The following is a 27,127-nucleotide window of genomic DNA, read 5'->3' on the forward strand; positions in this document are numbered from 1 at the left end:
AAACATTAAATAAGTCCTTTACAGCAGAAAACCCTCAGGCCTTTTTACCTTTTGTAATATACCTGCAAATTTTTTTTTTTAATTTGTTGAAGTCACTCCTTGTAAGTCTCTAATAGAAAGGCAACTGTTCTATGAGTTACTGAAACGGGCTTTTTAGCCGCTGTTGATACCATTTTCTCTACCCAGTTCATATTCTTTTGGGTTTCTGCTCAGGAAAAGCCTCCTCCCATCACAGCAACCATACTGTGCTAACAGCTCCAGCTGTATGAGCCTAACTTACTGATTTCACACAGAAAAGCATTGCAACTGCACTAACAGCTGAGAGTCATCAAGTTCCTAGAGTTTCACCACATACTAGAAAAATCAATAATCACGTAGCTGGGCTGTCACTTCTCTTAGCTAGGGCAGGATATTTCAAGAAGATACTTTGTTAACCCTCATAATTTAGGGAACAGTGCCCCATGTGTGCTTACTGTTTAGGAAAGCAGAAAAAAATTGCATTACAAAGCTAAACAGAACATCTTGCATAGATATATTAACACAAAGGAATTCAGCAATGAGCTTTATGTATCTAGCTTTGTTGGTTTTCTTTAAATACTTACTGGTATAAAGTGCTTTCAAGGTCTGTTTTCTTTATTAGAGCCTGTAGTAGTTCATTTGCACATTTAAATCCTAACATTCTCCCAGTTATCACTTCATCATTTTACCTTTTACAGAATTTTTCTGGTGGCATGTCTTTTATGACGCATTCTTAAAAGTCATCAGAAATATTAATGCCATTTGGGTTACACTCGTGTGATACTGTGCCATCCTCCCCCAGTAAATCAACACTCAGGAACAGCACTACAAATTTGAAGAAAAAAAAAATCAAGCAGGTAGGTCATTTTAGCAATTGTAATTTGTTCCAAATTTTTCTGTTGCTAAAGAAGTTACAAACACACACTAAATAGCAGGTAGGTCATTTTAGCAATTGTAATTTGTTCCAAAATTTTCTGTTGCTAAAGAAGTTATAAACACATTCTAAATATATCTCAATTAAAGTAGACTGTCAAGGTTCTAATTAGGTAAGCTGTCCTTGTAGTAGTGGCTGCTGCAAAGATTATTTTCAGTGCTCTTAAAATGCTGGTGTAGCCCTGTTTTGGGATAGCTGTACAAATTACCATCAGGTGTCATACTTCTGTAAGCTTTTTAAGTCTTTAGGCTTGCTTCTAGTATTTTCTAATTAGTGATCTGAACAGTAATAGCTGTCTAGTTGCCTGTTCACTTGCCTCAAACCATATCTACAGATATCAGGAGTACATAACTTTCCCCACATGATAATTCTTCTCCTGCCACAAAAATGACAGCTTGCAGAGTGCAACTCTAGCAAACCTCAGTTCCTCAGCACTGTACTGTCCTGAACTCTCTTTACCTCTGTCAGCAAGTAGCCAGAGGTGCTCATTGTGAGGTGAGATGAGCAAGGAGCCAGACACAAGCTCAGCACGAGTGGTACCTCCGCTGACAGGGAACAGTCCTGCAGCAGGACAGGCAGAGCTGGGCTGGGAACAGGCTCCAGCCTCAGCCACAGGGACAGCACAAAGCAGCTCTGTAGCACAGCCACAGAGGCAAGAAAGGAACAGAAGGCAAGGCCCAAAACAAAGCTAAAGGCAAGCCTGACGGTCACCTAGAAACCAAATGAGGCAACAAAAAAGGCCAGAACCAACCACCAAAACAAACTAGAGCTTAGACAGGAAGTAATTACCTGGCCAGGCCTGAGCTTAAATGGAGTTCAGTGCCCACCAGTCAGGTGTGTGGGTGGAAGCCTCAGGTGAGGCTGGTCGAGGCCATTAAGCCTTGTTAACACCCCCAGGACCCTGACAGGCCCCCGTCAGTGAAGTCTTTAATGAACAGAAATATTTGACTGATCAGTTACTGAGCCTGCAAATACAGTGGGTGTCAAATTTCCCTGGCTAAGCATGTGTCTTCCTTTCTTTCAGGAGCCAGGAAGAGGTGTGCCCTATGTGACCCCTGTATCACATGGCTTACTGCAAAAGTGCAGTACACTTGAAGCATCCAAAACTCTTCGGTCTGTACATGCACAATTAACCATGTCTCACCAGATGTAGTGTTTACCAGCAAAGTACTGCACAATCATTCTGCTGTCATGCTTTTTATTACTCATGCACAATCATGCAGTGACTTCACTGCATGATTGTGCATGGGTAATAAAGATTTCCAATGAAAATAGAAACTGGCAGCAAACTGCTGTCCACTGCAGGTCAGAAGCATCTGTCAGGAAATATTTAGAATAAATGCAGTGGGCCTGTATAATGGGTATCAGAAGATGAAATCATAGTCCCTTCTGGCCTTATTTCACATAAAATGGTGTTAACGCTTAAAGTATCTGTGTTCTGTGCGCCTACAAATGTTATTCTGTTTTGAGTGCCAATCAGGCAGGTAGATACTATCTACAGAACCAGGGCCAAGAAAGACTAAATGAGGAAGTGATTGTCAAAACCACAATTAGAATTCAAGAGTTTCTGCATTAAACTCATGTTGTTCAAGACTTTTTACTCTTTCAGACAGTGCCAACTAACAATGCTGTGGGTGCTTTATCTGATCATTTGTATTACAAATTCAAAGGCATTAACAGTGTTTGGCCTGTTTCCCAGGGTTCACAGGCACAGCACCCCACACCAGCGTGGTACACAGGTAGTCACATCTAGGCTGTGAGCAGGCTGGTCACTTTGTTGTGCTGGAGTCTGAGATAATAAATGTGAGGCAGGCTTTGATACAAAGTGGAAGCTGTAATCCGCAATTTGTAATCACACAAGCAAACAGCCCTAATGTTTCAGTATCATCTTTCCACTACAAGGGAAGCAGGCCTGGTTAGATCAAATCTGTCCCTTAAAAAATAGCTCAGGTGTCTTTGCAGTGTAATTCTCTGAGCTTTTGGTTTGTGAAGGGCTAAAGTTCAGCATCAATCCAACCTTTCTTAGCCTGGACTGATGCTGTGCGTGTTGCAGAGATCTGATCCAGATGACTGCAGGACAAGTTTAGGGACAGCATACCCAAGTAGCTCTGTTTCCAGGGTCAAGGCCCTGAGGGCACTAATAGGTCTTAATGGACCTGAGGAGCTGCATCTGCAATCTCCACCCACATCCTTTGCCCATGGGCCCAGAACCTTTACCCTGGCTAAGGAATCTTTTAGAGCCTTGGTTTGGGCTTGGTCCCTTTTAGTCTGTATGGACTCTGTTCAGTATTCACTTGGGTTGTGTGTCTTTTTCCTTACTCTATGTGTCTCCAGAACTGCTTATGACCTACAGCTTGGGTTCTCAGTCAAACTTCAGACCTACCCCATCTTCTGGAAGCTGTTTGATTACCTGGCCTTGTGCCTGAATGCAGATGGTGCCCCTGGGCCTGTTCTGTTTACCCTGTGTGTGTACATGAGGCTGGCTAGTGAGGTCCTTGTCCTGCTGGCTGTTGTGTAGGGCTCCCTGTCCCTCAGAGAACAACTGCCCCTCACAGCTCCCTCATTTTTACCACAGACTCGAATTTTGCCAGAGCTGCCTGCAATGCGGAGCTACTTACAGGTTTGTGCACTTTATTGCTTCATGCCATGCTGTTCAGTTTTACTCATTCTGTAGGTATATATACCTTGTATTTTATTCTGGAGAACAGCATAGGGATAGGAGCACTGTGTCAGACCAAAGGTCCACCAGTTTAAAACCTTACCCAGAAAAATAGCCAGTAGCATATACATAGGGAAGGAGGTTTGGGTAGCATACAGGGACCTCTGTGCACTCTCTCAGCTTCAAGTAACATATAGTTAAAATAGTACTTCTGTGTTGTGTAGTTTTGGTTAAACTTTCTTCCATTAATTTTGCTTTAAAGAAAGAAATTTCCTAAAGTTTTTTGCCTTTTCAGTGTGCTATAGTAAGGAGTTCTGTGGCTTGAAAACATGTTGTATGAAGTTGCTATATTCTGATTACATGTTTGATCTATTGCCTTGGTATCCTTTGCTTTAGAGAAAGAGTCATTTTTTCTCTAAACACAAATTAAGTGGATGAGTATCTCGTTCTGATATTACTTTCCATACTTTTTAGTATATTGGCCAGGATTTCATCCAGATTACTGCCTTTCTAGGGTGGAAACACTGGTGTATTTAGTTGCTCCATGTGCTTTCAGGTACAATTGCTATGCTATATTCTTATGTGTCTTTCAAGTTTTCCTTTGCACCTTTTAAGCAAACCAGAACTACACATCATATTTGAGATATAAGTGCACAAGAGATCTCGGCTAAATAATGATGGTGTAGGGGTGTTTTCTGTTCACTTCTCCCCTTACTTTGTAATGCTCCTTGACACTCCAGTTGAGTACACAGAATAGCTTCACTGCAGCACCTGTCACAGCACCAGAATCTCTATTTTAAATGGTAGGAGTTAAGTGATAAACTGTGATTGCCATGTTTCCCTCCATGTGCCTCACTTTGTTTTTTTAGTGAAAGGATTTAATCTGCTGTTTTATTGCCCAGACAGTCATTACTGTGGGATATTTTTTCTAAACATTTATACTCAGCTTGTCTTGGTAGGCTGAGTACCTTACTGTTGCCAGAAAAGATTGTGATCTGGTGCTACTTGCTTCCCAGGATGGAAGACCTCAGACCATGAGCACATAGGTCTGTAGGAGTGAAAATGAACAATTGCTAGTTCATGTTTGTTTCCTTGCCTTTAGCATGTTTTTAATGGGGCTGTGCTTGCTCATGTTGATGCTTGGGTGCTCCTGTTAACCTGTTTATTCTAAATAAACCTTAGCCCTCATTGTCTGTTGCTTCCCTCAAGTTGTTGGGAAGGATGGATAAATATAATTGCCTGGCAAAAGATTTACAATAGTACAGCCAGGATGAAAACAATCCCCCCTACTGGCTGGACAATGCCCTTACCTACAGATAGTTCCAAAAGTCAAATGGACTGTTACATCTCAATCCCCCAAAATGTGTGGTTCATCCCACACCTGTAACTCTCCCCTGAAACATCGAGTGTCTGTGACCCCATTGGCGCAAGTCTTGTTCCAGCCCACCTTGAAACCCCCCGATAAGGGGTCTCTGAGGAGCCAGAGGCCCTCTTGGATCCTCCACCCTCTTGGAATTCCCCGCTCTTAGATCTTCCACCCTCTCCTGGAACTCCTTGTCTCTCCCCTCCCCATCCCCTCAGGCCCTGCCACGTGCTGTGTCTGGCAGCTGCAGCCAAGACCTTTCACCATCCCTAATAAACGTTATATTCTAAGAGCAACCTTCAGAGATCTCTCCTCTCCATTCATCAAAACCGTCCTGCAGCCCAGCATTCCCTACATCAAGTTACTAATTTCTTGCTCTGCATTTTATTCAAGCCCATAACATCTAACTTCTTGCCATTTCCCCAAGAAACATATTCTGATTATGTGGGGTTTTATCATCAAGTTCCTGTTCCTTCAACTTCTGCTGTGTGAAGCAGTTTAAGAGCAATAGTTCTTTTACCTCTCAAATCAGCTGTTATTTTATCTTATAGCTTGTGCTACCTTATATCCAACAGGAGAAGTCTTTGGAATGATAGAAGTCTTGATATCAAGCCCTGAGGAGGAGATGGGATTGTTACACCCAACAAAGAGAACTTGTGCATTGCTAAAATTCCCTGCCACTGCAGGCAGCTGTTCAAAATTCAGGTGTCCATGGTGTAGGTTTCACCTTGTTTCAAATGAAGTGTCTGTAATCTTGCTTAAGATTCCCAGACTGTATTTCTCTCTTGATGCAAGGATATGTAGGGCAGGTGGGAAGACGATGGAAGTTCAAATTGGTGATAGGCTACCTACCCATTATCACTGAAGAGCAGCAGCGGCAAGGAGATGTGCAGATCTGTGCCTCTGCTTCTTACTTATCACATGTCACTTAAACCAGCAAAATGCTGGCATTTAAAGCATCTCTAGGAGTGGATGGATTTGGACAGTAGTGCTCACTTGTGTACAGCAGAAAAGCCTCTCTGCAGGCTCACATTTGACTGGGCTGACTCACACTTGAAGTGCTTTAGAATGCAACAGCTACAGACTTAATAATAATGAAGGCTTTCTGAAAAAGTACTGCTTGGGTATATTGTTTCACAGATCCCATTTCCAACATCTGTTTTTCGGTCTGAAGAGATGTTAGATTTGGTGGCCTGCTTTTCACAAAAGGCTGTGGTGATAATGAGGGGTGGAAGAAGTCAGTCAGTGGACTGACTCTTCTTCTTACCATAACATTTTACTCACCCGTTTCCCTCTGGGAAGGAGCAGCCAATATAGTCAGTGGCTCTTAATGAATGAGGTGGGGGATGGGAAAGAGCAAGGCTCATTATATTTTACCTCCTTGCAGGAGGGAGAGGGCGGCTCAGCAGGTCTTTCTTCTAAGCCAGCACCTTCCCCATGCTTCTTGGAGTGTTTGTTCCATACGTGGAAAAAAACGTATGGATGGCTAGGCCCTGCTGGACACTGGTGTTCAAGGGTCCTCCTGGATGGCACATGTAAGGGGAAGGGGGTTGTCCCCCGGTGAGCCCCTCGCCTGTCACGGCTGACCAGGGTTTCCCTCTCCCAGGCTAAAAAGAAAAGGGATGATTTTACAGAGTGCCACCACCGCGGCTGACCGGGGGATACGCGGCGTCAAACCACAGCCTCCGCAAATAACGGGATAAATTGCTTTTTCTCTTACTGCCGTCATTTAATTTTGCTGTCGTTGTTAAAGAAGCCGCGGCGTTAGCAGCCTGGCACGCCGAAGCGCTCCCGCGGGCAGCCGCGGCAGCACGGCCGCCGCTCTCCGTGTCCCCGGGGGCGCGGGTGGGCTGCGGGGGGCGGCGAATCCCGCTCCGGCCGCGGGGATCCAGGGCGCGTTTTGCCGCCTGCCGGGAGGGCTCGGTGCGGCGAGCGCCCCGCCGAGCTGAGCCGCCCCCTCCCCGCTCCCTCGCGGAGGGTCCGGCCGGGGGCGACGCCGCCGGAGCACGGAGCACGGAGCACGGAGCACGGAGCACGTTGCGCGGCCCGGGGCTCCTCTCCGCGCCTCAGCTCGTCGCGCCATGGGAGCCGCCCGCCCGCGGGGGCCCGGGCCGTGACCCGCGCCTCGCCCCGCTCCGAGCCATGCCAGCATCGCCCCTTCCAGAGAGCTGCGGGCTGGCCGCGCCGCAGCCCTGGTACGTGTGCGGGACGGGTCCCGGGGCTGCTGCGGGGGAGGAGGGGAACGACGCGGACTTCTGCTCTCGGAACCCCACCTTTTTTCTTTCCTCTTTTTAATTTTTTTTTTTTTTGATCCCTCTGTTTTTCTATTCCTTCCCCTCTCTTATCCCCTTGGCTAGTTGCAAAGTTGAGCTTTGGTAGAGTGGGGAGGGGGACCTAGAGGCACCGCCGCGGCCAGGTTCGGAGCCCCGCGGCTCGGACCGGTCCTGCCGAGGAGGAAGGCAGTCTGGGGGTTATTCAAATGCAAAACGGAGTTTATTGGCCGAAAAAGCAAAGGAGTCCGGTCTCCCTGGCTGTGCTGGAGTGTGTTGGAGCTGCAGCAGCCAGAGGCTGCCTGGAAAAACCCGCCAGGCAAGAGAAACTGCCTGCAGCCTGCGTGGAGGACAGGGAACAATTAAAAGGGACCCTGCCCGGCTGTAGGGGCCCCCGGCCAGCCGAGAAACCCTGCAGCCCACTCCCGCCGCCCCATAAAACCGGCGAGCGAGGGCTGTGCAGCATCACCCTGTGGAGGTGCCGCTGGTGTGTGGGGCTGGGGGAGCGTCCCCGCGGGTGGCTCCCCGTCTTTGCCGGGGAGAAGCCGGGAGCGTCCGGATGGGTCGGCCCCATTGTCTGCAGCCCCGGACAGGGCTCCCGGGGTTGGGGAGGCACGGCCAGCGGCGGGGCCGGGCCACGAGGGCCGCTGCCTCCCCTCAGGAGGGCCCTGCCTGCTCCTTCCTCCCTTGGGATCCGCCTGCCTGCACCAAAGGCACCAGAGCGCTGCCGGGCTGCACCCCCGGGGCGCTCCTGGGCGCTGAGTCAAGCAGCTGGGGGAGAAGAGGTGCTGGTCTTACGGCAGCCGGAGGCTTGGTGCGGGCGGCAATGCTCCCTGCCGTGTCCGTGAGATAACCGGGCAGAAGGATGTGGCTCGCCGAGTGGGTGAGGAGAAAGGACGAGGCGGCCTGCCGGGAGGCAGGAGCAGCTAACCTTACAGAGGTATGGCCGCTGGCCCGGGCAGCGAGCAGGGGAACCGGCCGGGCTTGTGCAGTCAAAGGGGACGCGCCACTTGTGCGCCCAGCCTGTCCCACACTCTGCCAGCCTATCCTGCTGCACCCCAAAGATATTTAAAGGGCAACGTAGTCCTCATCCCTTGTATCTCGGCCTGTGGAGCAGCTAGCCAGCGTGGTGAGATTGCTACTCCTTTAAGGAGGAGACGGCGATGTGGAGCAGGGCGTGAGCGCACCAATGTCAGTGGAGTGAGGCGGTGGGACTCGGCTCCTGTAAACAAGCTGGCCAGGGTGGTGGCACCAGCGTGCAGCTGGCTAAAGAGCTCTTATTCTAGAAGTTATAGTGCAATGATGGCAAAATGGACAAAGATCGCAGCATTAGGTACTTAAACATGACTGTGTGGATTTCTAAGGCAGAGGTGTCTCTGAATTTTCAAGACAATGGAAAAACCTGTGAAAACAACAATAATGATAATAGTAATATTCCAAATAATAATAGTTCCCCTCAGCTGTGCTCAGTGATTTTTGAGGTTCTCTTGTGGAAATGCAGAAAGCTATTCTGTGGTGTAATTACCCTGTTTTTGTTCTGTCAGTCAACATTAATTAGGAAAACAGATTGAATTGGGGAAATTTAGGATTTAGTCTTGGTCTGGGCGGGTAGCCTGGTCGATCCTAACTGTAGAGGAAGAGAAAGCTGGTTTATGCTTTTCTGAGGTAGTTGCTCCGCCAGCACAAGGGGTTGTGGTGGTTGCTCTTGGGATAAGGGTCAGTCCTGCAAGATTAGAGTTTGTTGTGCTTGGAGGAGACAAGGGCAGACTGGATTGTGCAAAGCAGGTAACTGGGAAGAACTCAAGGTGCCATGTACCAAGGAACGCTGATATTCATAGTTTCTGTAAGACCTAATTCCTCACTGTGTAGTAATTAAAAATTGTCACTAATAGTGTTTTACCTGTGGTTGTTGAAGCTGGCCTAAGCACTTCCATCCTGCTTTCTGTTTTCAGATGCTTAAAATTTCAAACCACCTTTCAGGCTGAAATTTTCCAGGCTTAATCTTTGCCTGAAGGTTCTTCCTTCCACCTCCCCCTTCTCTTAGTTGAGTTTGAGATAAGGTGATTCAGTTAATGGTGGTGGGGGTTTTTTGTGGGTTTTTTTTTTTTTTGTCCTTGTTTTTAAGAAAAGGCAAACCCCCTGAAGAATGGAGTTACATTATCAAAAAGAAATGTAGTGCTTTAAACAGCATAAATGCAAAATCAGAGGGGCATATGATGGGCTAGGGTGTTTGGTTTAGTTTGTTTGATTTTTTTGTATTTATATGTATCTGGAGTGTTCTGGTGGATGGGGTTTTTCCTTGATGAGCCATAAGAAATTATTTTGTATATTTTTACTTTTTATCATTATCCCCTGTGAAGGTCAGTGCTTGACTGCACTGCACATAGGTGCACATAGGAAGCCAGTGCTCCTGCCTGGCTGAAGGGAGGATACTTGCACATGTGGTGCGAGTCCTCACAATTGATTTTTGATTCAAGTTGTCTGAGGCTTAATCTGGCTTGTGGTTTAGGCATGTGCAGTTCCTTGCCACAGTTCTTTTTTTTTTTTTGGTTTTATTTTTTTTGTTGTTGTTTTGTTTTTTTTCTCTAATCATTCTAATAGAGCTTTCTCTAAACTGGGAGGAGGTTTTTTTGTGGTATCTTTTTATCTGTGTGACTCATGGTGTAGGCTCCAAGGTGCATGAAGTCATTGCACAATGCTAACCATGGACATCTCCTGCTGGATTCATGGAGCATGCCTATTTCCCAGCAGCCTGCAGCTCCTTACACAGTGGGGTGGCAGCTCTGCCTCATCCTCCACACAGAGATGGCCTTCTGGAACCAGCAAGGACAAAAATGTAGGGTGAAGGCCTTGGTGCTTGGTCTGCTCAGCATCATCCTGTGTTGCTGATAAGTAAGTACAGGACTGTGCTTTATGTGCCTTTGTCTGTGAGAAACTGAGGTGGCATCCTGCAGTGCCTGTCCCACATTCATGCATTACTGGAAAGTGTTGCCTTAAGCCAGAGGTTAATATATGGGGATGAAATATGTCTGGTTAATTAAGTGTAGTTCTGTAACATAAAGCAGAAGATCTCTATGGAGGAAAACGGCGTGGGGAGGCTTCTGTGTATGAAGTAACTCATGGTAGTGAGATGGCAGATGAGAAGTTTTGGTTTTATTTTTTACCCAAAGCCAATGTGTATTCAAGGATTAAAGGAGGGGGAAAGGGAAAATTAAAGCTGAGTCTCTCGTCCTAACTCATTTCCCTTCTTTCCATATACAAAGTATTCTACAGAGCAATGAGTAGGTGCAGGAAATGAGGCCAAATTGGAAAGCAGGTTGGCTTTGGTTCAGCTGGGAAGAATATGCAGATGATATGACACGCTTTTGCACCTAAGGGTCAGATTTTTTTAAAGTCTGTTTCTCTGATGTCTCTTGCATCTTTCTCTAGAGCATTTGCTGCCAGAAGATGAGGTGTTTTTGAGTTCTAAATCGTGCATCTGAGCTTGTGTGACAGCTCAGTCACGTTATGGCCCCTATTGCTTGGGACACGCATATTATTGAGCGGCTCCTATGAAAGCTTCCAGGTCTGTTTCTCCTAAGGGCGATTCTCAAGGGACTTTATAAAAGATACCTAAACACTGAAACAAAATCTACTGAAGTACATCTGACTGTAGTGAAACCAGTGATGGCTAGTTGTGTCATTTTTTTCTTTATACTGCTCTGTTTGTTCAGGGGTCACGTGTCATTTTTCACAACACCATAAAAATCCTGCCTTCACTTTTTATGAGGACACATCTTCTAATATATTTCTTTTTCCTCTGCTATCTTCCAACAAAAATCAAGTTATGTAACAGAATCTTGATTGACACAGTCTCTAGAATAAAAATATGCTTTATCTTTTTTATCCATTTGTGTAAATTGAAACATTGTAGGTGGGTTTCGGGTTTTTTGTTGTTTATTTATTTGGAGGAGGGTTGTTGGTTTTGGTTTTGTTTTTTTCTGGAAGCATTCTGACAGCATAGGGTTAAATTCCTTAATTACTTTGTAGGTAGAATTCTCATTATAATTGTTTGGAATTTTGAGAGGAGACAGGACTAAAAGATTTAGCCTTTGATTAGCTTTCTAGCAGTATTTGTTGAGGATTATAGCAGTCAGTGGAATTGTTCCAGATTTATTACCATGAATGAGCAAAACTTAAGCAACTGGCCTTAAAACCAGCTTTCGGCTTTGTATGAGGATTAGGAGAGATAAATTGCCTCAAGTAACAGACAGCTTCAGGATGCACTGGTATTACCTGGGGCAGTTCCCTGCAAAACCTCCTGTCACCTATTGCCCCTTTGACATCCTATAGACAGACGCCTGTGCTCCCCTGCCGGGGAAGGCGAGGCAGGTCACCTTTGGCTTTCAGAAGAAAGCATTGAAGTAATGTTGTTTCTCTCCAGGATGATAGAAGACTGACAAGCTATTATATTGCCCCATGAGATATGTGTTTTATAATCCTGTTGAGTCCACATAGATGTTTTGGAAATATAATTAATTGCTTGTTGTGAAATATGATCAATGTGGTAAAGCCATTTGTTGTCCTTAAGAAGCAGCATGAGATGATTTGCAACTGCTGCAGATATCAACAGTCCTTACCAGTGCTTTAAATGCAAAAGGGAAGGTAAAATATTTCCTAGTGTTACAGGAAACAAAACTTGAAAACCAACCTGGCAGCTACCTAATACTCTGGTCCTAACTGTGCAAGAGGAAACAAAGAAATAACAATATAACTTAAAGGACAGGTTATTTTAAATGTCAAGATAGTTTTTAGGTAGCAGTTAAGGTGGTTTTGGCAGAGTAGTATTCAAGACTAGAGTTTTTTAAGGGAAGCAGAGATCTCTTGCTGACAGCCATTTTGCCTGTGTGTGTAAGATCACCTTGCAGGCTGGGTACTCAAAGTCCCAGACAAATATAACTAAAGTGAAGCATCAACCCCTACCTGCCAAAAAATTTCCTTTGTGGGTCTATTCAGATCTTTTCTGAAAAACCTAAAGTCACTCCAGTCACAAAACTGAAACAAAATGGATTAAAGTGTTGCTGTTCTTGTGACCCTGTATTGTCATCTCTGAGTCAAACAAAGCCTTTGCCATCTTTTATAATGCAGCATTTAAAGCCAGGCAATTTCCTACGAATATCAGCACTCTTTTTTTAGCAAAAAAAAGGAAGTCTTGAACCACTGTGTTCATAGCCTCTATAATTTTGGCCCTGAAGAGAAGCAATGCTTTGGCACTGGTAGTTTTCTACATTCTTGCCAGACAGGTGTGTTTCTCTGTACTTAAAAAATTAAAAAAAAAAGGACCAGACCAACCAAAGAATTCCAGGATGATCTTGCCTCTTCAGTCCTGAAGCAATTATTTTGCAATTTTCAAATTGTGCAGCTACAGAATGGTTTGAGTGGGAAGGGACCTTAAAGATTGACTCATTCCAACCCCTGCCACAGGCAGGGACACCTTCCACTAGCCCAGGTTGCTGCAAGTCCCATCCAACCTGGGCTTGGACACTTGCAGGGATGGGGCAGCCACAGCTTTGCTGGGCAACCTGTGCCAGGGCCTCACCTCCCTCACAGGGAACAATTCTTTCTAGGATCTGATGTGAACTTGCCCTCCTTCACCTTGAAGCTATCCCATCATGTCCTATCCGTAAAGACATATTATCATGTAATTGTAGTAACAATTTTAAAAAGTTACCAAATTGTTAGAAATTAAGCTTCTGATTGATAATTTTGTCGGGCATGCTTCCTGAACTTCCACAGTAACGGTAATAGCTACTACTTGTGTAAGCAAACAATATGAGCAAAGCATCATTCACATTCAGTATTCTCAAAAATTTGGTCACTGTTTCCATTGCAGACCTGTGTCCTCTGGTCATTCTGCTTCTGTTTTAGGGCTGATAAAGAGAAAAGACTTTATCACTTCAGTTCCCCTCCTGATTCACACATTGCCTGTTGCCTGGCCTTTGCCAATGGCTTGCTTTCTTCCTTGGTCTCCTGGCTATAGGCTCTGAAAATAGCTCATATTTCTTCTCCTGCCACGGTTATTTAGCTCCTCTGCTGATGGCTGCAGATATGCCTGCTGCTTGCTTCCAGCTGGTTTTGCAGCCCTCCAGGCCATCCTTTGGAATGAGGATCCCAGTCTCTGTCACAACCTTAAGAAACTGGAGAGGCTTTTTGCAGGCTGCCAACAACTATTTCATGGACCTGCTGATGTGATGCCCTCTTTGATTCATGGAGTGACTCCTAATGGCCATGTCCCCCTTCCCCCATGTGCCTCCAGAGAAGGGTAGGGGGAGGGGGGTACTCGGATTACCTTCCTTTCAGTGTTGTATTTGTTTTACTGTTTCACTCTCTGACCCAACTTTTATACAGAGCTTCTGTGGGAGCTGTTCAGGTCTCCTCTGTGACCTTTGAAGCTTCACCCATGACTATAAACAACTGCACGTGTCTGCTTAGTCTCTCCAGGTTGGATGTGTCGCTGTGGAGGAGGGATGCTATTTACTCAGCTTGTTTATTGTGTGTTTGGTGGGCACTGTTTTCTGTGCTGACCTCAGACGTGTTTAGCCTTGTCTTGTGCAGCGCTGCTGGCTCTAAATGGTATTTATGTGTGCGGAAAAACCTGCTGTCTCAGTAATCATGTTCATCTGCTATGCAATCTGAAGATGTGATATGAGATAATCATTTTAGGGGCCCTTGTCTACGCACATGATCTATTCAAAAAGCTAAATAAAGCTTTAGAAGCCTTCTATAGATACTTAAAAATATGTACTTGTGAGAATTGCTTTACTTTTAAAAAATCCCACCTTGAAGGAAATTGGTTTGGAGCATGAGAAATTCGTTGTATCTTTTGAGATGATTCAGTTGTGTTTGGGGAGTTTGGGGACTTGTGCATTGCAGTCGTGACTGGGGACAAAAGTTTGGGACAGAGGTATGGTGGTTTTTTGAAGGTAAATTAAGGCTTAGTGAAGAAGCAGAGACATTTGCCTTGCATAAAACATATGATATAGGCAGACAGTAAGGAATCAAGGGTTGGAATGTAATGCAGTGTGCTGTGAATGTATTATGGAAGATAACACTGGGAATGATCATTCTTTCCTGGTCTAGTTCCCCTGTAAAATCACAGATTGATCTCTTTGGGGAGCTAGTTACTCATCCCATTTTATCTGGAATTTTACCATGGTGGGCTACCAGTGGGTGATGATGCTCTGGTGATGATGTACCGAGTACGCATGAAAAATAAACTCAGCTTTGTTCTTTTGTTCCTGAATGTCCTTGCACTGATAAATATGAACTTCTCCTTACTCAGGGAAAGTTTATTAGTTAATGAACTGTTAATAAAATTGAGTAAACTCCAACTTTTTAGTATGTACATGAAATAGTAAGTATGTGATGTTGCTTGGTCATTTGGGTTCAGTTTGCTTCTTTGTGTTACAGGCCTTTAGGCAAGTTTTTTATTTTGTAGTATACTAATATCTTAAAAGCTTTTGTGGTTGAACATAACACCCAGTACTGATATTTCTGATTCTACCTCTGTATTTTTGAATACTAAAAATGGTCAGCTGGATATATGTGCATCTTTTTAATTAGAAGTATATTAATGCTGTTTTCTATCTTTTTCTACTTCAGAGCTGACATTGTATGAGCACAGAAAGCAGCAATGGGAGTATGCAGTTTTCTACTGAAGAGGTGTCTTAAGAGCTCATGATTTTTTTCCATCTCTCCTCTTAACATTCCTCCTGCTCCGCAGACATGGCTCACCATGCGAGGCCTTCCAGATCAGCCAAAAAAGAAGAGTTGGGCAAAAGGAAGACTAACCAGAGCAAAAAGAAATCTAGCCAAGTGAGAAAGAAAACCACAAAATCTGATAGTTCTGGAAAAGTTAAAAAGCCAGTGCAAGAAAAAGATGTTAAGAAAAAACAGCAAGAAAAGAAACCAATCATGAGCTCTTCAGGTAGGCTTCTCAGGAGCAGTGTAACCAGAACCTTGTCTGGGGCATCTTGGGTGAGTTTGGAGAAGGCTGACAACATCCTCTTTCACAACCAGGATTCTTTCAGCATCAATGGCTTTACAATGGCTCTCCGTAACCGATCCTTCTCCAGAAGACTGTCCCAGACTCCAGTAATTGCAAAGCCCAGGAAAGCTGCAGCACAAAAAAGGCTAGAAACAAAGGAAAAACATGAACAAGAAGCCCTGGCAGTAGTAGAAGAGAAAAATGATGAAACAGGTGAAATCCCTTTGAAACGAGATTTAGCTCAAAATGAGTTAGCTGCTCTGCCTGTAGCAGGCTGTCTGTGCAGTGCAGGTGAGGAGTCTGTTATCCCATGTGCTGGTCAGGACGAGGAGGCAGAAATATCTGAAACTGATGATTCCATTCCAAACAGTCAGGTAACTGACGATGGTACAGAAGCTTCAGAGGTGAAATCTAAGCATGAAGACCTGCCCTGTGAGCAGATACTGAGTGATCTTGATAATGGTAGTTTGGCTGAAGCATTTGTTGAAGATGCTGCACTGGTGCTTCCATCTTCTCCTTCTGACTCTGGAATTGCCTCTGAATCAAACTTGAAGGTGCACGCAGAGGCTCCCTTCAATGTGGTGCCTAACAGTACAGAACCTGACTCCAGCTCTGCTGATACCTCAGGCCTCAGCTCAGCAGTACTGATAGAGTCGGTCACGCTTGCCAAATTCCACATTGGAGCAGGGTTGGACATGGTGCTACCTAGGGAAGAACAAGACTTGGATTCTGCATCTTTAGTTACTTCTGAGTTTAACTCACAAGAACATTTATTAGGAGATGCAAGGTCACTGGCAGATTCCTGTTTGAAGGCAGGCTGGGATTTGGAATCTGAGAATAAAGACATTGGTTCAAATTCCAGTACTGTAGCTGCCTCTGAATCAAATTTGCTTTTACGTTTTGAAGGTGCAAGCTCACTTGCAGAATACCCCATGAAGCTGGTTGTGGATTTTGTACCCATTCACAGAGAACTTGATTCAAATTCAGATTTGAGCTTTACAAAAGATAATTCAGAATTTGACACAAAGAACATATTTAGAGTATGTGAACCAGTCTCCAATACCTCTTTAAACAATATTGAAGTAGAGGACATTGAACAGCTTGTTAAATGTATTGATGCAGAGACATTAATTTTGAATTCAGGGTATGTCCCCACTTTATCTTCAGATTTAGATAAAAGCACGGTTGATAAAATCTCTGCTGAAAGCTCTGGACAATTCTCTGCAGGTTTTGTTTCAGAGTTGCCTTCAAGCATGGAAATCTCTGCTCGTGCCTCAGAAAAAGCCATAAATGCAGATTTACCAGCTGACTCAAGACTGCAGCATAATGATTATTCATCACAGCTGGGAAGTGTTGGAGTAAGCTTGAATTTGGTTCAGGACAACGTTAGCAACAACACTGAGGCAGTTGAGGCCTCAGGGCCATACTCTCTTAAAAATCCAGCTGGTAATTACCCTCTCCTATATTCATCTCTGTTCCCTGTGCTGGAGAAAAAGAAACGAAGGCGTTGTGGAGTGTGTGAGCCCTGTCTGCGGAAAACAAACTGTGAGGAATGCAGCTGCTGCAGGAAGCGCAAAACTAGTCACCGGATATGTAAAAAGAGAAAATGTGAAGAACTGAAAAAGCCACCACCACCAATCACGCTACCTTTTGAGGTAAGACAAAGAAGTTGCAAATTAAGTCACTCTATTGAGGCTTGAGGTGCACCTTAAAATTCTGCAAAGGGAAATGCTGGCCACCTTACAGCTTCAGAGAGTTCAGGGTTACTGTTAGTGCTAACAGGTTGTACAGTAACTTCCTCTTGTCATCTACAGAGCTGTAGGTTAGAGTGAGCTGGAATTAGTCTTGTTCCTCTTGTATGAATCTGTAAAATCAAAGGTAAATATGGCTTTAACTCTGTATCCCAGATATCGGTATGTTGGCCAAAAGAATGGATTATGGAGTGCATAAAGAAATGAGGAAGATTTAGGCACAGAATGTGGGAGGAGGGTAGTCTTAGGAGACTGTGAATTACAAGGGAGAGTGTTGGTATTTTGAAATACTGAAGGCTAAAAGCAAAGGAAGGCATGTTGTCTGCTCTTTGGTTCAGTTAGTTTGCTTGTCATGACAGATTTGGTGGAAATCAATTTATAAACTTCAGGACCAAGTTGTAGCTGCATTTTCCCCTTTCACATCTCTCTGCCTTTCTAATTGTCTATTCTTCTGTTTCTCTCATCTCACTTCTCTTTCCTCTCTCTCTTTGTCTTTTACCACATTCCCCATACGTACTTTGTTTTTTCTGTGTTTCTTACTCATTTTTCTGATCCATCAGCCTTTTATAACCCAGGTCATAACTTTTGGAACAAAGAGGAGGGGAAAAGACAGTCTGTATGCCCATGTGATAACAACACTGACCTTCTGAGGGATTTCAGTTTCAAGATCAGGCTTTAAATCAGGTAAGTAGGGAGTTCAATGTAGATTTCCCACATCCCAACTGAATTCCCTGACCTCTGAACTGCAGTGAGACTCTGCAGTGGTAGGTCCTGCTGGGGGTGTTCTCTTCATAGGATCCAATAGTGCCTGAACCACAGAGGGGAGAGGCTGTCTTGGTAGTTAAAGTTACTGGGACATCTGCCTTGGGATGTGGGAAACTGAGGTTCAAGTCTCTGCACACCGTGTGTATTCTGAGAGGAGCAGTTCACACTGGGGAGAATGCACCTGCAAAACCTTTCTCAAGAGCAATTTCACTGAAATAGTGTGTTCTTACAGCAGGTAGGAATTCCCATCAGCTGGGGCAGTCTCAGGAGAGCTCCTGTTTGCACTGCTCTGTCCTGTGCTTACCAGGGTTGGCAGAGAAGTCCTTTCTGGTTTTAAGGTAGGCAAGCAGAGAGTCCTGCAGCAGTGAGGGGAATATGATGTTTTCTCCTTTGTGGGGGAAGTGTATTTTAAGATAGGATGTTTAGGGAAGTAAGCTTAAACAGTTTGGCTCAGAATTCATTCAAAAACCTCTTTCTGTTTCAGCTGCTCCTTAATACTCTTAAAAAATAAGTGAGGAGAGGGGCAGCTGTAATGTGACTTAAGATAGATATTAAAACAATATAGGTGGTAGAGACTTATCCTGACCTTTTACAGCAAAAGAGTAGTGACATTGTCCTTTTGTATATTTAGTCAGCAGGATTGAAGAGAAGTTCATGGGAGAGGATTTGTGGATTTGGGGTGGGAAGTGATCTAAAAGCCGTGTTTTAAAAAAGGTTTTGGCAGGGTCAGTGAAAGGAAGAACTCCAGCTTTTCTGTCAACCTTTGTTTTCCAGGCTAAACATACTACTTTTCTTGTTGCTCAGCCTGACCTACTTGCAGATTAGCTTTGCCTCTTCACTTTGTTCTCTCTGGGCACTCCTTTTACTTTCTTTGTGAGAGATTCCTTGTTTTTATTCTTTTCTTTGGCAGCTTTTACTTTGGTGTGCTTTTATTTCATTAAAGTGGTCACATTTTGTATGATACATTCAGAGCTGCACCAGAAGCCTTCTTCATTTCTTGTTAAATTCTGTATGAAATTTCAGGGTGCTGCATGGAGGAAATGAAGTATTCCTGACATTTAACAACATGTCAGGTATTTTCTTGTAAAATTGTATTTGAATCAAACCTGGTGCCTTTTCAGATATTCCTAGAAAGTGGCCTTGCTTCATTTTCAATCTCTAGAAACTGTGCTCTGAGGAAATGAGGAAGTATTTCTACAAATGTTTTACAAGCTCTTTCACGGTGTTGAGATGGGGAAGGTGTTGGGGGATGCAGAATGCTATCACTCAGTTTAGCAGCTATCCTTTAGATAAGATTGCAGGGAATTCCATTGTTTTCCCAGACTGGTAGTACTGTGACTTCTGTGACAGTAATGTGTTTCAAAGAGAAAGCAGCTGGGGAAAACCCAAAACTGTAGGTCTCTGTCCATGGTATGGAAAGTCAACATAAATAATTAAAAGAAATGAGTTTGGCTTCAGTGTGTTCCGCATTCAGAAGAGTCATGCTTCTTTCTCTCATGTTGGTGGAATGTGAGCATTTTTTTGAGGTGATTCACTGTGAGGAGGGTGCAGGGGGATAGAGCAGGAGCATAGTTTAAATGTTGGTGTTTTGTCTTAAAGGAATTATCTCCCCCCATTCTAACTAAAATTGCAAAAGTCCCAGTGAAGTCAGTGAGAGCTGTGTGCATTAAAAGGCTATATAGCCACTGTGGGGGTTGGCAGCTTACCTGCTGCTTAGGAAAGAAAAAGTGTTGGTGTTCCTTAAGAACTTACATGGATTTACAGTTACAGGGAGTAAGGCCTGGCTGGTAGAAGCCATGAAGGTAAACTGGAGTGCATATTCCAACACCCATACCCATGTGTGCACAAGCACTCAGCCCTTGGAGTATATCAGTTGCATGTTTGGAACTGGCTATAGTTAGGTTACTGTTATTTCCATTAATTCACACACAATCCAGATAAAGATTTGAAAACTATATTTGACTTGAAAAATGCCATTTAAAAATAACAGCCACATAAACATTAAGTGATGTTGTACCTTCCTGAATGTAATGGGTTTTGCAGGGACGTGACAGACATCATGAAAGTCTGGATATAAGGCATTGTGGGCTCTAGTTCCCAGCCCCTGTGTGTAGCAATATTGTTGCATATAATGCCCCTCTTCCTGATGAATTCACACTTGTGCCTGTTTGGCTTGGAGCTGGTAGAGCAGAATCCTAAAATACATAAAGGAAAACATTTTCTTGCTTATTGATTTTTTTTTTTTTTAATGGCAGCCCAGTAAATAAAATGTAAGGAAGCTTTCATAAGTAGAGGAAAAAGGCTTTATCTTGGGTTACTGTCCCTCTCAGAATGAATAATGCAGGAATACTTCACAGTGAAGAGTTTGAGAAGCTTACCCACACAGGATTATGATGCTGCCACATTTTTGTCTTGTCTTTAAAGGCTGCTGTTTTCTGAAACAGTATTGCAGTTACTGAGGGCTATTTTGTTCCAAAAAGCAGATTGAATTCCAAGAAGTGATCTGCTTTGCTGCCATTGCATACTGTCGGGGCTGTCTTCATGAGTTGCAGTGTGGCACGAGGATTTTGTAGGCTTCAAAAGTAGCATGTGGACAGGCAAGGTGGCTCATGGTTTGTTTCTTTTTCTCCATGGCCAAAGGATTCCCGTTTTGGCCAGGCAGGTGCAGGGCTTGTCAAGGCAAGGTGCCTACATTTTATGGTCCTACCTAGGCAGGCAGCCCACTTGGGTTGAAACCATCTGCTGGGGAGAGCTTTAATTCCTATTAGAACTAAATAGCTAGATTTAAGGAGACCTGTAGTCAACAATCTGACCAAAAAAATGAGGTCACTGAGTGTTAGTTCACTTGGGCTGCCCAAGGTGTCTTGAGACATCTTATTTAATTGCTGTAATCTGAGTAACGTGAAATATTAAATAACAATAAGGGCCTGCTTGTCTGTGGGTTTTTAAAACACTGCTGAAAAACCCAGACATATTGAAAAAGGATGCTGCAATTCAAGTTGGTTGGGAACTTTCCAGTAAGCCATTCCTTGAATGGAAAATGCTGAATGAACAGGAACTTTTCACAGCTACTATCTATCTTAATACAACTGCTTTTGGGGGAAGTTTCTCGAGGCTTGAGAAATGAAATTTCTGTTTAGAACTTAAAAAGGGGATGAGAATTATTAGAGCATGTTGGTAGTAAGGGCTTTCTGCTTGATGCAGACCAGGGGCTTGAACTTTGGTCTCCCACATCCCATTTGTCTCCTCTTGAATTTTTGAAAGTTTTGCTCTGCTTTGGAACAAAACCAAGTGCTGAAATCTGAAAAAAAAAGTTGAAAAAAAGCAAAATGGAATTCTTGTGTTCCAGCCAGGCCCAGCTATAATCAAAAAATTTAGACTTTGTGGTATTTATTTTACAATAGACTCCAGAAATATTTAAGCCAGTTGAATTCTAAACTGAGTGCACATAAAAACACTCCTGAGTAGGATACTTGAGAGTTTTGTAAGGGAATAGCACACAGCTAGAGGAGTTTGGCAATGTGTGTGATGAGCGAAGCTGCATACAGCTTTCCCTACCCCACGGATGCAGGGCAGGGAGTTGGGGTTGTGCAGTTTACTCGTATTTTACACTGACACTCATGGTCTGTGAGAGTGTAAAATAATTACAGCTCACAGTACTTTGCCATTTCTGTGTTCCTGGGTGTGGACTATAATGCAGCCTAAATTACAGTGAGATGGATTAGTTTGTGTTCTAGTTATTTTCAGAGGCTGTATTTAACAAGTTGCCTCTTCACTGCTCCTTATTTTGTGTGTTGGTTCTTAAAGCTTTTATGAGGAAATTATTTGAAGAGGTTTCCTTCCTTTCTTGTGTCTGAGGACCTCTAACATGAGGTTACAAGGAAACCTGAAACTGCTGTCCAGTGCATACACCAGTCTGGGGATTAAATCAGAATATGGGGTTTTAGGTTTCTAAGCCAACAAAATACTGTTCCATTTTTCCCCCCGTTATTGTAAAGCATCTTAAGTACCAAAACTACGAAGAAGATTGTAGATAATTTAATTGTGACTTCTACTGTCTCATTTTTAATGTGCAAAAGAGACCCTTACAGACCTGGGGTATTTGGGTAAAAAATAGAAATGAGAATTTTAATTTTACCTTATTCTAAATCCTATTTATACATAATTCTGATGCAACAAATGAAGAGCTTAGATACAAGGTAGCCTCGGACAACAAAAAATGGGCAACAGCTTTCTCTGATTTAATTGCTACACCGGGGAATGAGTTGTGTGTCCATGTCTGAGCATTTCTATTTAACTGATTTACACCAAGAAGTGGATAGTAATTACATTACCGTGTAGATTTAGATAAGAAAACAGATTGCAGTTTGTAGGTGATGAAAAGATGTTCTTACTGGTTTTTATCTTTAGTGTATCCATGGCCAACGTTCTGGGTTAGATGTCCAGTGCGAATTGTTTCAGGGAATGCTTGGGTGGCTGCAGTGTTAGATACGTTGTTGTTTGTTTGTTGTCCCTAGTTAGCCAATGTCTGTGTGGTCCATGAGGGCTCGTTGTGACCACTGGCAGAGCTGTGACCCCTCCGTCCTCATTTCATCGGGATGAGCGTTTGAGCAGGTGGAGCTGTGGGAAACAATTGCACTGATGTTTGTATGGCAGTCCGTTGGCAGTAGATGTGTTGTGCTGGGTGCTGGGGGCAGATGCGGACAGAGGAGTCCGTTCAGCGGGCCTGGGCGGCAGGGCAGGGCAGGGCAGGGCCGGCTCGTTCAGCGGGCCCGGGCGGCAGGGCAGGGCAGGGCCGGCTCGTTCAGCGGGCCCGGGCGGGAGGGCAGGGCAGGGCCGGCTCGTTCAGCGGGCCCGGGCGGCAGGGCAGGGCAGGGCCGGCTCGTTCAGCGGGCCCGGGCAGCAGGGCAGGGCAGGGCCGGCTCGTTCAGCGGGCCCGGGCGGCAGGGCAGGGCAGGGCCGCCGGCTCGTTCAGCGGGCCCGGGCGGCAGGGCAGGGCAGGGCCGCCGGCTCGTTCAGCGGGCCCGGGCGGGAGGGCAGGGCAGGGCCGGCGGCTGCTGAGTCCGGCGGGCGCGGGGCTCGGGCCACGCTGAGGCTTTGCCGAGGCTGCTGCGGCCGCGTCCCCTCGCCTCGGGAGGGCAGTGAAGGCAGGCCCTGCAGCCGCGGCCTCCACCGGGGAGCGGCGATCTCCACTTTCCCAGGACGATGCGGCTGCCGGTGCCCGGCGATGCATCCCCGAGCGCCGCTGCCGGAGAGGGCCGGGGGAGTGCCGCCCGGTGCGCGGCGGTGTGCGCACGCGTGCGGGTGCACGGGGGCCGTGTCCTCGCCTGACCCCGTTCCCGTCGCGGCCCGAGCCGAGCGGCCCCGGTTTCCCCGGGATGGGCGGCCCGCCACGCCTGTGCCGTGGCCGGGGCGCGGGGCGGCGCCGGCTCCGCGGGCGCGGCGGCTCCGTGCCGGCTCTTGCGGGCGGCCGCGCGGAGCCCTTTGTTCGGGCGGGAGGCCGCGGGGGGGCGCTGCGCGGTGCGCGCTCCCGCGGGGCCGCACGCGGCGCGCGGCCGCCGCTGCGGCAGGAAGCAAAGATGGCGGGGCAGGGCCGCCGCCGCCGTGAGGGGGAACGCGGGGCGCCCGCGATGTGAGGGGCGCCGCGGGCGGCGGACGGGCCGCCGGGAGCCGCCGCCGGCCCGTGCCAGGCCGCCTGTAAAGCATTCGGGGTACTGCAGAAATAGCGCTGCTCCTTAATAAAAATCGGAGCTGTCTGCCTGCCTTTGTGACCACAACTCATATTCTGCAATTTGATGTTTTTTTAGGTCCTAACAGAAAACAAAAGGCCTCAGAGGAGGAAGCAAAGAGTTTTAAAGGTAACCGATGATCGCTTTGATATTTATCCCCTCCCATTTTGAGCAGCATTTTCTTGTCATACAGTCCAGGAAGGCAAAGAGTTAAACGCTGGGTAGCGGCGCTTTCCAGCTATTAAGCAGATTAGCTAATTTTAAAAGCACAGAATATGTCCTTTCTTTCCTCTTTTTCTCCAGCATGTTGTAGACCTATTTGAACCTCCCTGCACAAGTATGCAGACCAAAAGTTTGCTTTCCCTTGCATTGAACGTTTCCTTTAATTTCTTCTGTTCCTAGTTTCATACTTTCAAACATAACAGTTAAATGCTTTTAGCATAGAGGTTTTATGGCATCTGAAATTTCATGGGAGAAGTCAACGTTGAACTGCAAGCCAAGTTAACAGAAGTGGAATTTTTATACTTTACTGAAGTTTGATTTCCTCTCTTTCTTTAAACTTTAGAATACCTCAACTGAAACTGAAAATCCTGTAAACTTACAACAACCTTCAGTTTCAGTGGTAACGTGTTCCACACTTTTAAGATGGCTATCCTTCATGATAACAAAAGACTGGTCTTTCAAATGCAAGTATCTTAGTTTTATACCAAAATACAGACTTGCTACACTCATGGCTAATGTTTTTGGTTGTTTGGGTTTTTTTCTAAGTAACGGGTAGTATATTGATACTGCTTCTCTCAGTTCATCTTTAGAATGTTTCGAATAGAAATAAGTGATTAATTCTGTTGTTGCAAACTAACATGTTGGAGGATGAATGGGGCAAGTAAGATGGATAGTATGGGTAAGATGAAGCTAGTGAAAATGCAAACAAAAAGTGTGTTGTTAAACTTACTTTGTTGAACTATTCCAGCTAAGTGTAAAGATAGTTTAGTATTGTTTCAGTACACTAAAATTTCAGAAGTTATTTGACATAGTGGATTTTATAAATGCTGACTGGTCTGTCATGTCATCTTACTTGAAAACATCCGGATTTCTTAACAGTTGTGTTGTCATTGTTACACATTACAGAAACTTTGGTAAGACAAACCGAAGTTAAGATTAAGTAAGGAGCAGATAACCACTCCAGCCTTGAGGGTGTCTGTCTTTTCATGTGGAGTAGTTGTGCAAACAACCCACCTGTGTGCTAATTGTGGTTTTACAACACTGGCAAATGTTAGTGGGCTTTTCTGCATTAAAATAAGCCATTAAAATATTAGTATTTTTTTGTTCTGAGCATGATTTTAGTTATTCATTTTAATACTGCTGCTCTTTGTAATACACCACATGGATGTAGCTAAAACTTGAAGTATTTGTCATTCTGTCTTGTGTGCTGATAACAGTAGCATGCAAAGTAAGGAGTGTTTGTAAAGGAGTCAGTTTATAATGTCTAATTGGTGTGATGCCTGTTCTGGCAAAGGGTGGAAAATGTGTTTTCTTGGTCACAGACAGATACCTTGTGTTGGGTGTCAGTCTGCAGTCGTGGCTCATGGTTCGTGTTTAGATTTTCCTCTTGAGTTCATTTTGCCACGGTTTGTGATTTGATGGCCCAGCAGGTTGCTATGTAATAGGAGTCTGTCATTCCTCTCCTTTCCAAAAAGCCTTCTGAAGAGTTTTTTCCACCCTTGACTCTTGAATGGGAAGGCTTGTCTGGTTCTGCCAGTGTGCGTAGTATCCTCGTCAGTTGTTGGACCTGGGTTGATTTCTGTTTTGACTTTTTCTTTGCTGAACTCATTCTGTGGTATTTCCTCTTTGGTTTTAGGTACTGTTTTTTGTATTTTCTAGTATTTGTATTTGTTTCATGGTGCTGGAGTGTATTTCCTAAGAGTTTGTCTCATTGCATCCACCAAAGAAGGCACAGTACCTCTGAAGGCATTTCATGAAATGCTGGGTTGGGCTTGGTGGGGTTGGCCTTTGGTTTTGGGAGGGAGGCTGGGCATCTAAGTTATACTGCAGCTCTGTCAGCTGCAGTAAACTTTAAAAAAGTTGCGTTTTTTAAACGCATGAAATGTGGCATTATGTTATGTGGCTCTAACCTGGCTTCTGCTGTTGGTGGGACACCGTGTGAAGTGGTGTTGTCCTTTCTGTCGAATTATGACTTCAGCGTTTGATTTTATGATTGGTAATGGCTGAGGGCATCTGACCAGTGACATTTTCAAAATGTCAATAGGCTATGTCCTTTTTCATTTGTATTTTCTTCAAGTAGTATTCCTAGGTTTCTTAAAGGAGGATTTGTAGTATTTTCTTCCAATAATACATGGAGTTTTGGATTTTTTCCTAACTCTCCTAAATTTTGATAGATGCACATTTATTTACTTAGAGGGCTCGTGTTCTAACTGTGCTACTGAGGACCAAGCCATTCATAAATTCTGTACAGGGGAAAATAAGCAGTGCTTTCCATTGCAAATGGGTTGGACAGATATAAACAAGACTAAAAGTGATTCACACTGTTATACTGCACCTTTTGTGCACTATTTATAGTTTTCTATACTCGTGTCTTAGTGCTCCTTTCTGGTTATTGGGCGACTCGTTTAGGAAATTCATCTGTGTCATAAATACTGTATTAGGTTCTCCATGTTTATTTTGAAAGAACATCTGAAATATTTGTCACTTCTAGCAGGCAAGTGCTCATTAATAAAGAGTCTTTGTAAGCTCATAGTATTGGATACAAGGGAAGGAATATACTTAGTTTTCCTTAGGGTTTATATTGTGTTCTTTTCCCAGTTAAGCAGACACTTCTTGAATTTTATTCCTGGTAATGGAGAATCTATATAGACAGGATTCATACTTAAACATTAATTTGCCTGCATTTCTAAATTCTACACCCTGCTTCACTTAATGTCAGCCTTTTTTGGCGCTTACTGGTGCTCTGGCTGAATTTGGGCAGTGCAGTGCACATCTTCCCAAGGATGGGAAATGCTTGCATTCACTTCCAAGGTCAATACCACTGAGCTTGGAAGAATGGGGCAGTTGGTGTGTCAGGGAAATCTGCGCTGAGCACGTGCAGGCAGCAGTGAGGAAACCTCCCCACGCTCAGGAGGCAGCTGGGGAAGCACAATCCGCTCTTTCCTGGCGGTTCTGGGGAGCCAGGGCTGCCTTTGGCATGGCTGCAGGTGTTTGTTGCCCTGATGGAGATTAGAGAAATCCCAAACAGCAACAAAACAAAAGGAAGAAGAAAGAAAGGGAGGGGAAAAATAGGGAAGAACCTGGGAGAAATCCCAGGTGACATATGCAGTGCTGAGTGAGTTTTGTGGCTGCCTGTGTTGTGTTTCTGCATAAACACTGCAGCAGTGATCGGGATGCCAGCAAAGTGCCAACGGTGCCTGCTTACACTCTGTAACATCCCCTCAGCTGCAGGCAAGCCAAAAGCCAGAGATGACTCAATATTTAGAACCTCGGGGGTGTTTATAAACATTATACTAGGAACGTGAAAGTTTTATTTCCATCAAGGCTGCAAATAGCTGATTGAGCACCCTCTTAATTTTTCTTTTCCAGATATACAAAGCATAGTCTTGT

General features: G+C 44.7%; 1 protein-coding gene across 4 annotated transcripts in view; it reads left to right on the forward strand.

Moving 5' to 3' along the window:
* The first annotated feature begins 6,873 nt into the window (after positions 1-6,873).
* The window catches only part of TET1 (tet methylcytosine dioxygenase 1), a 70,999-nt gene continuing 50,745 nt past the window's right edge, over positions 6,874-27,127 (forward strand). Inside the window, exons 1-3 of one of the 4 annotated variants that reach the window (XM_030275596.4) lie at positions 6,874-7,169; positions 14,886-16,925; positions 23,594-23,644. In XM_030275596.4, coding sequence (XP_030131456.4) covers positions 15,009-16,925; positions 23,594-23,644 — 1,968 coding nt within the window. In that variant the 5' untranslated portion in view covers positions 6,874-7,169; positions 14,886-15,008. Of the gene's footprint in view, positions 7,170-7,973; positions 8,185-9,929; positions 10,137-14,885; positions 16,926-23,593; positions 23,645-27,127 lie in introns of those variants that run through there. The other 3 variants (XM_041717093.2, XM_041717092.2, XM_072930800.1) reach the window with 3 other exon arrangements.

The sequence above is a fragment of the Taeniopygia guttata genome, chromosome 6, assembly GCF_048771995.1.
Source record: "Taeniopygia guttata chromosome 6, bTaeGut7.mat, whole genome shotgun sequence".
NCBI lineage: Eukaryota > Metazoa > Chordata > Aves > Passeriformes > Estrildidae > Taeniopygia > Taeniopygia guttata.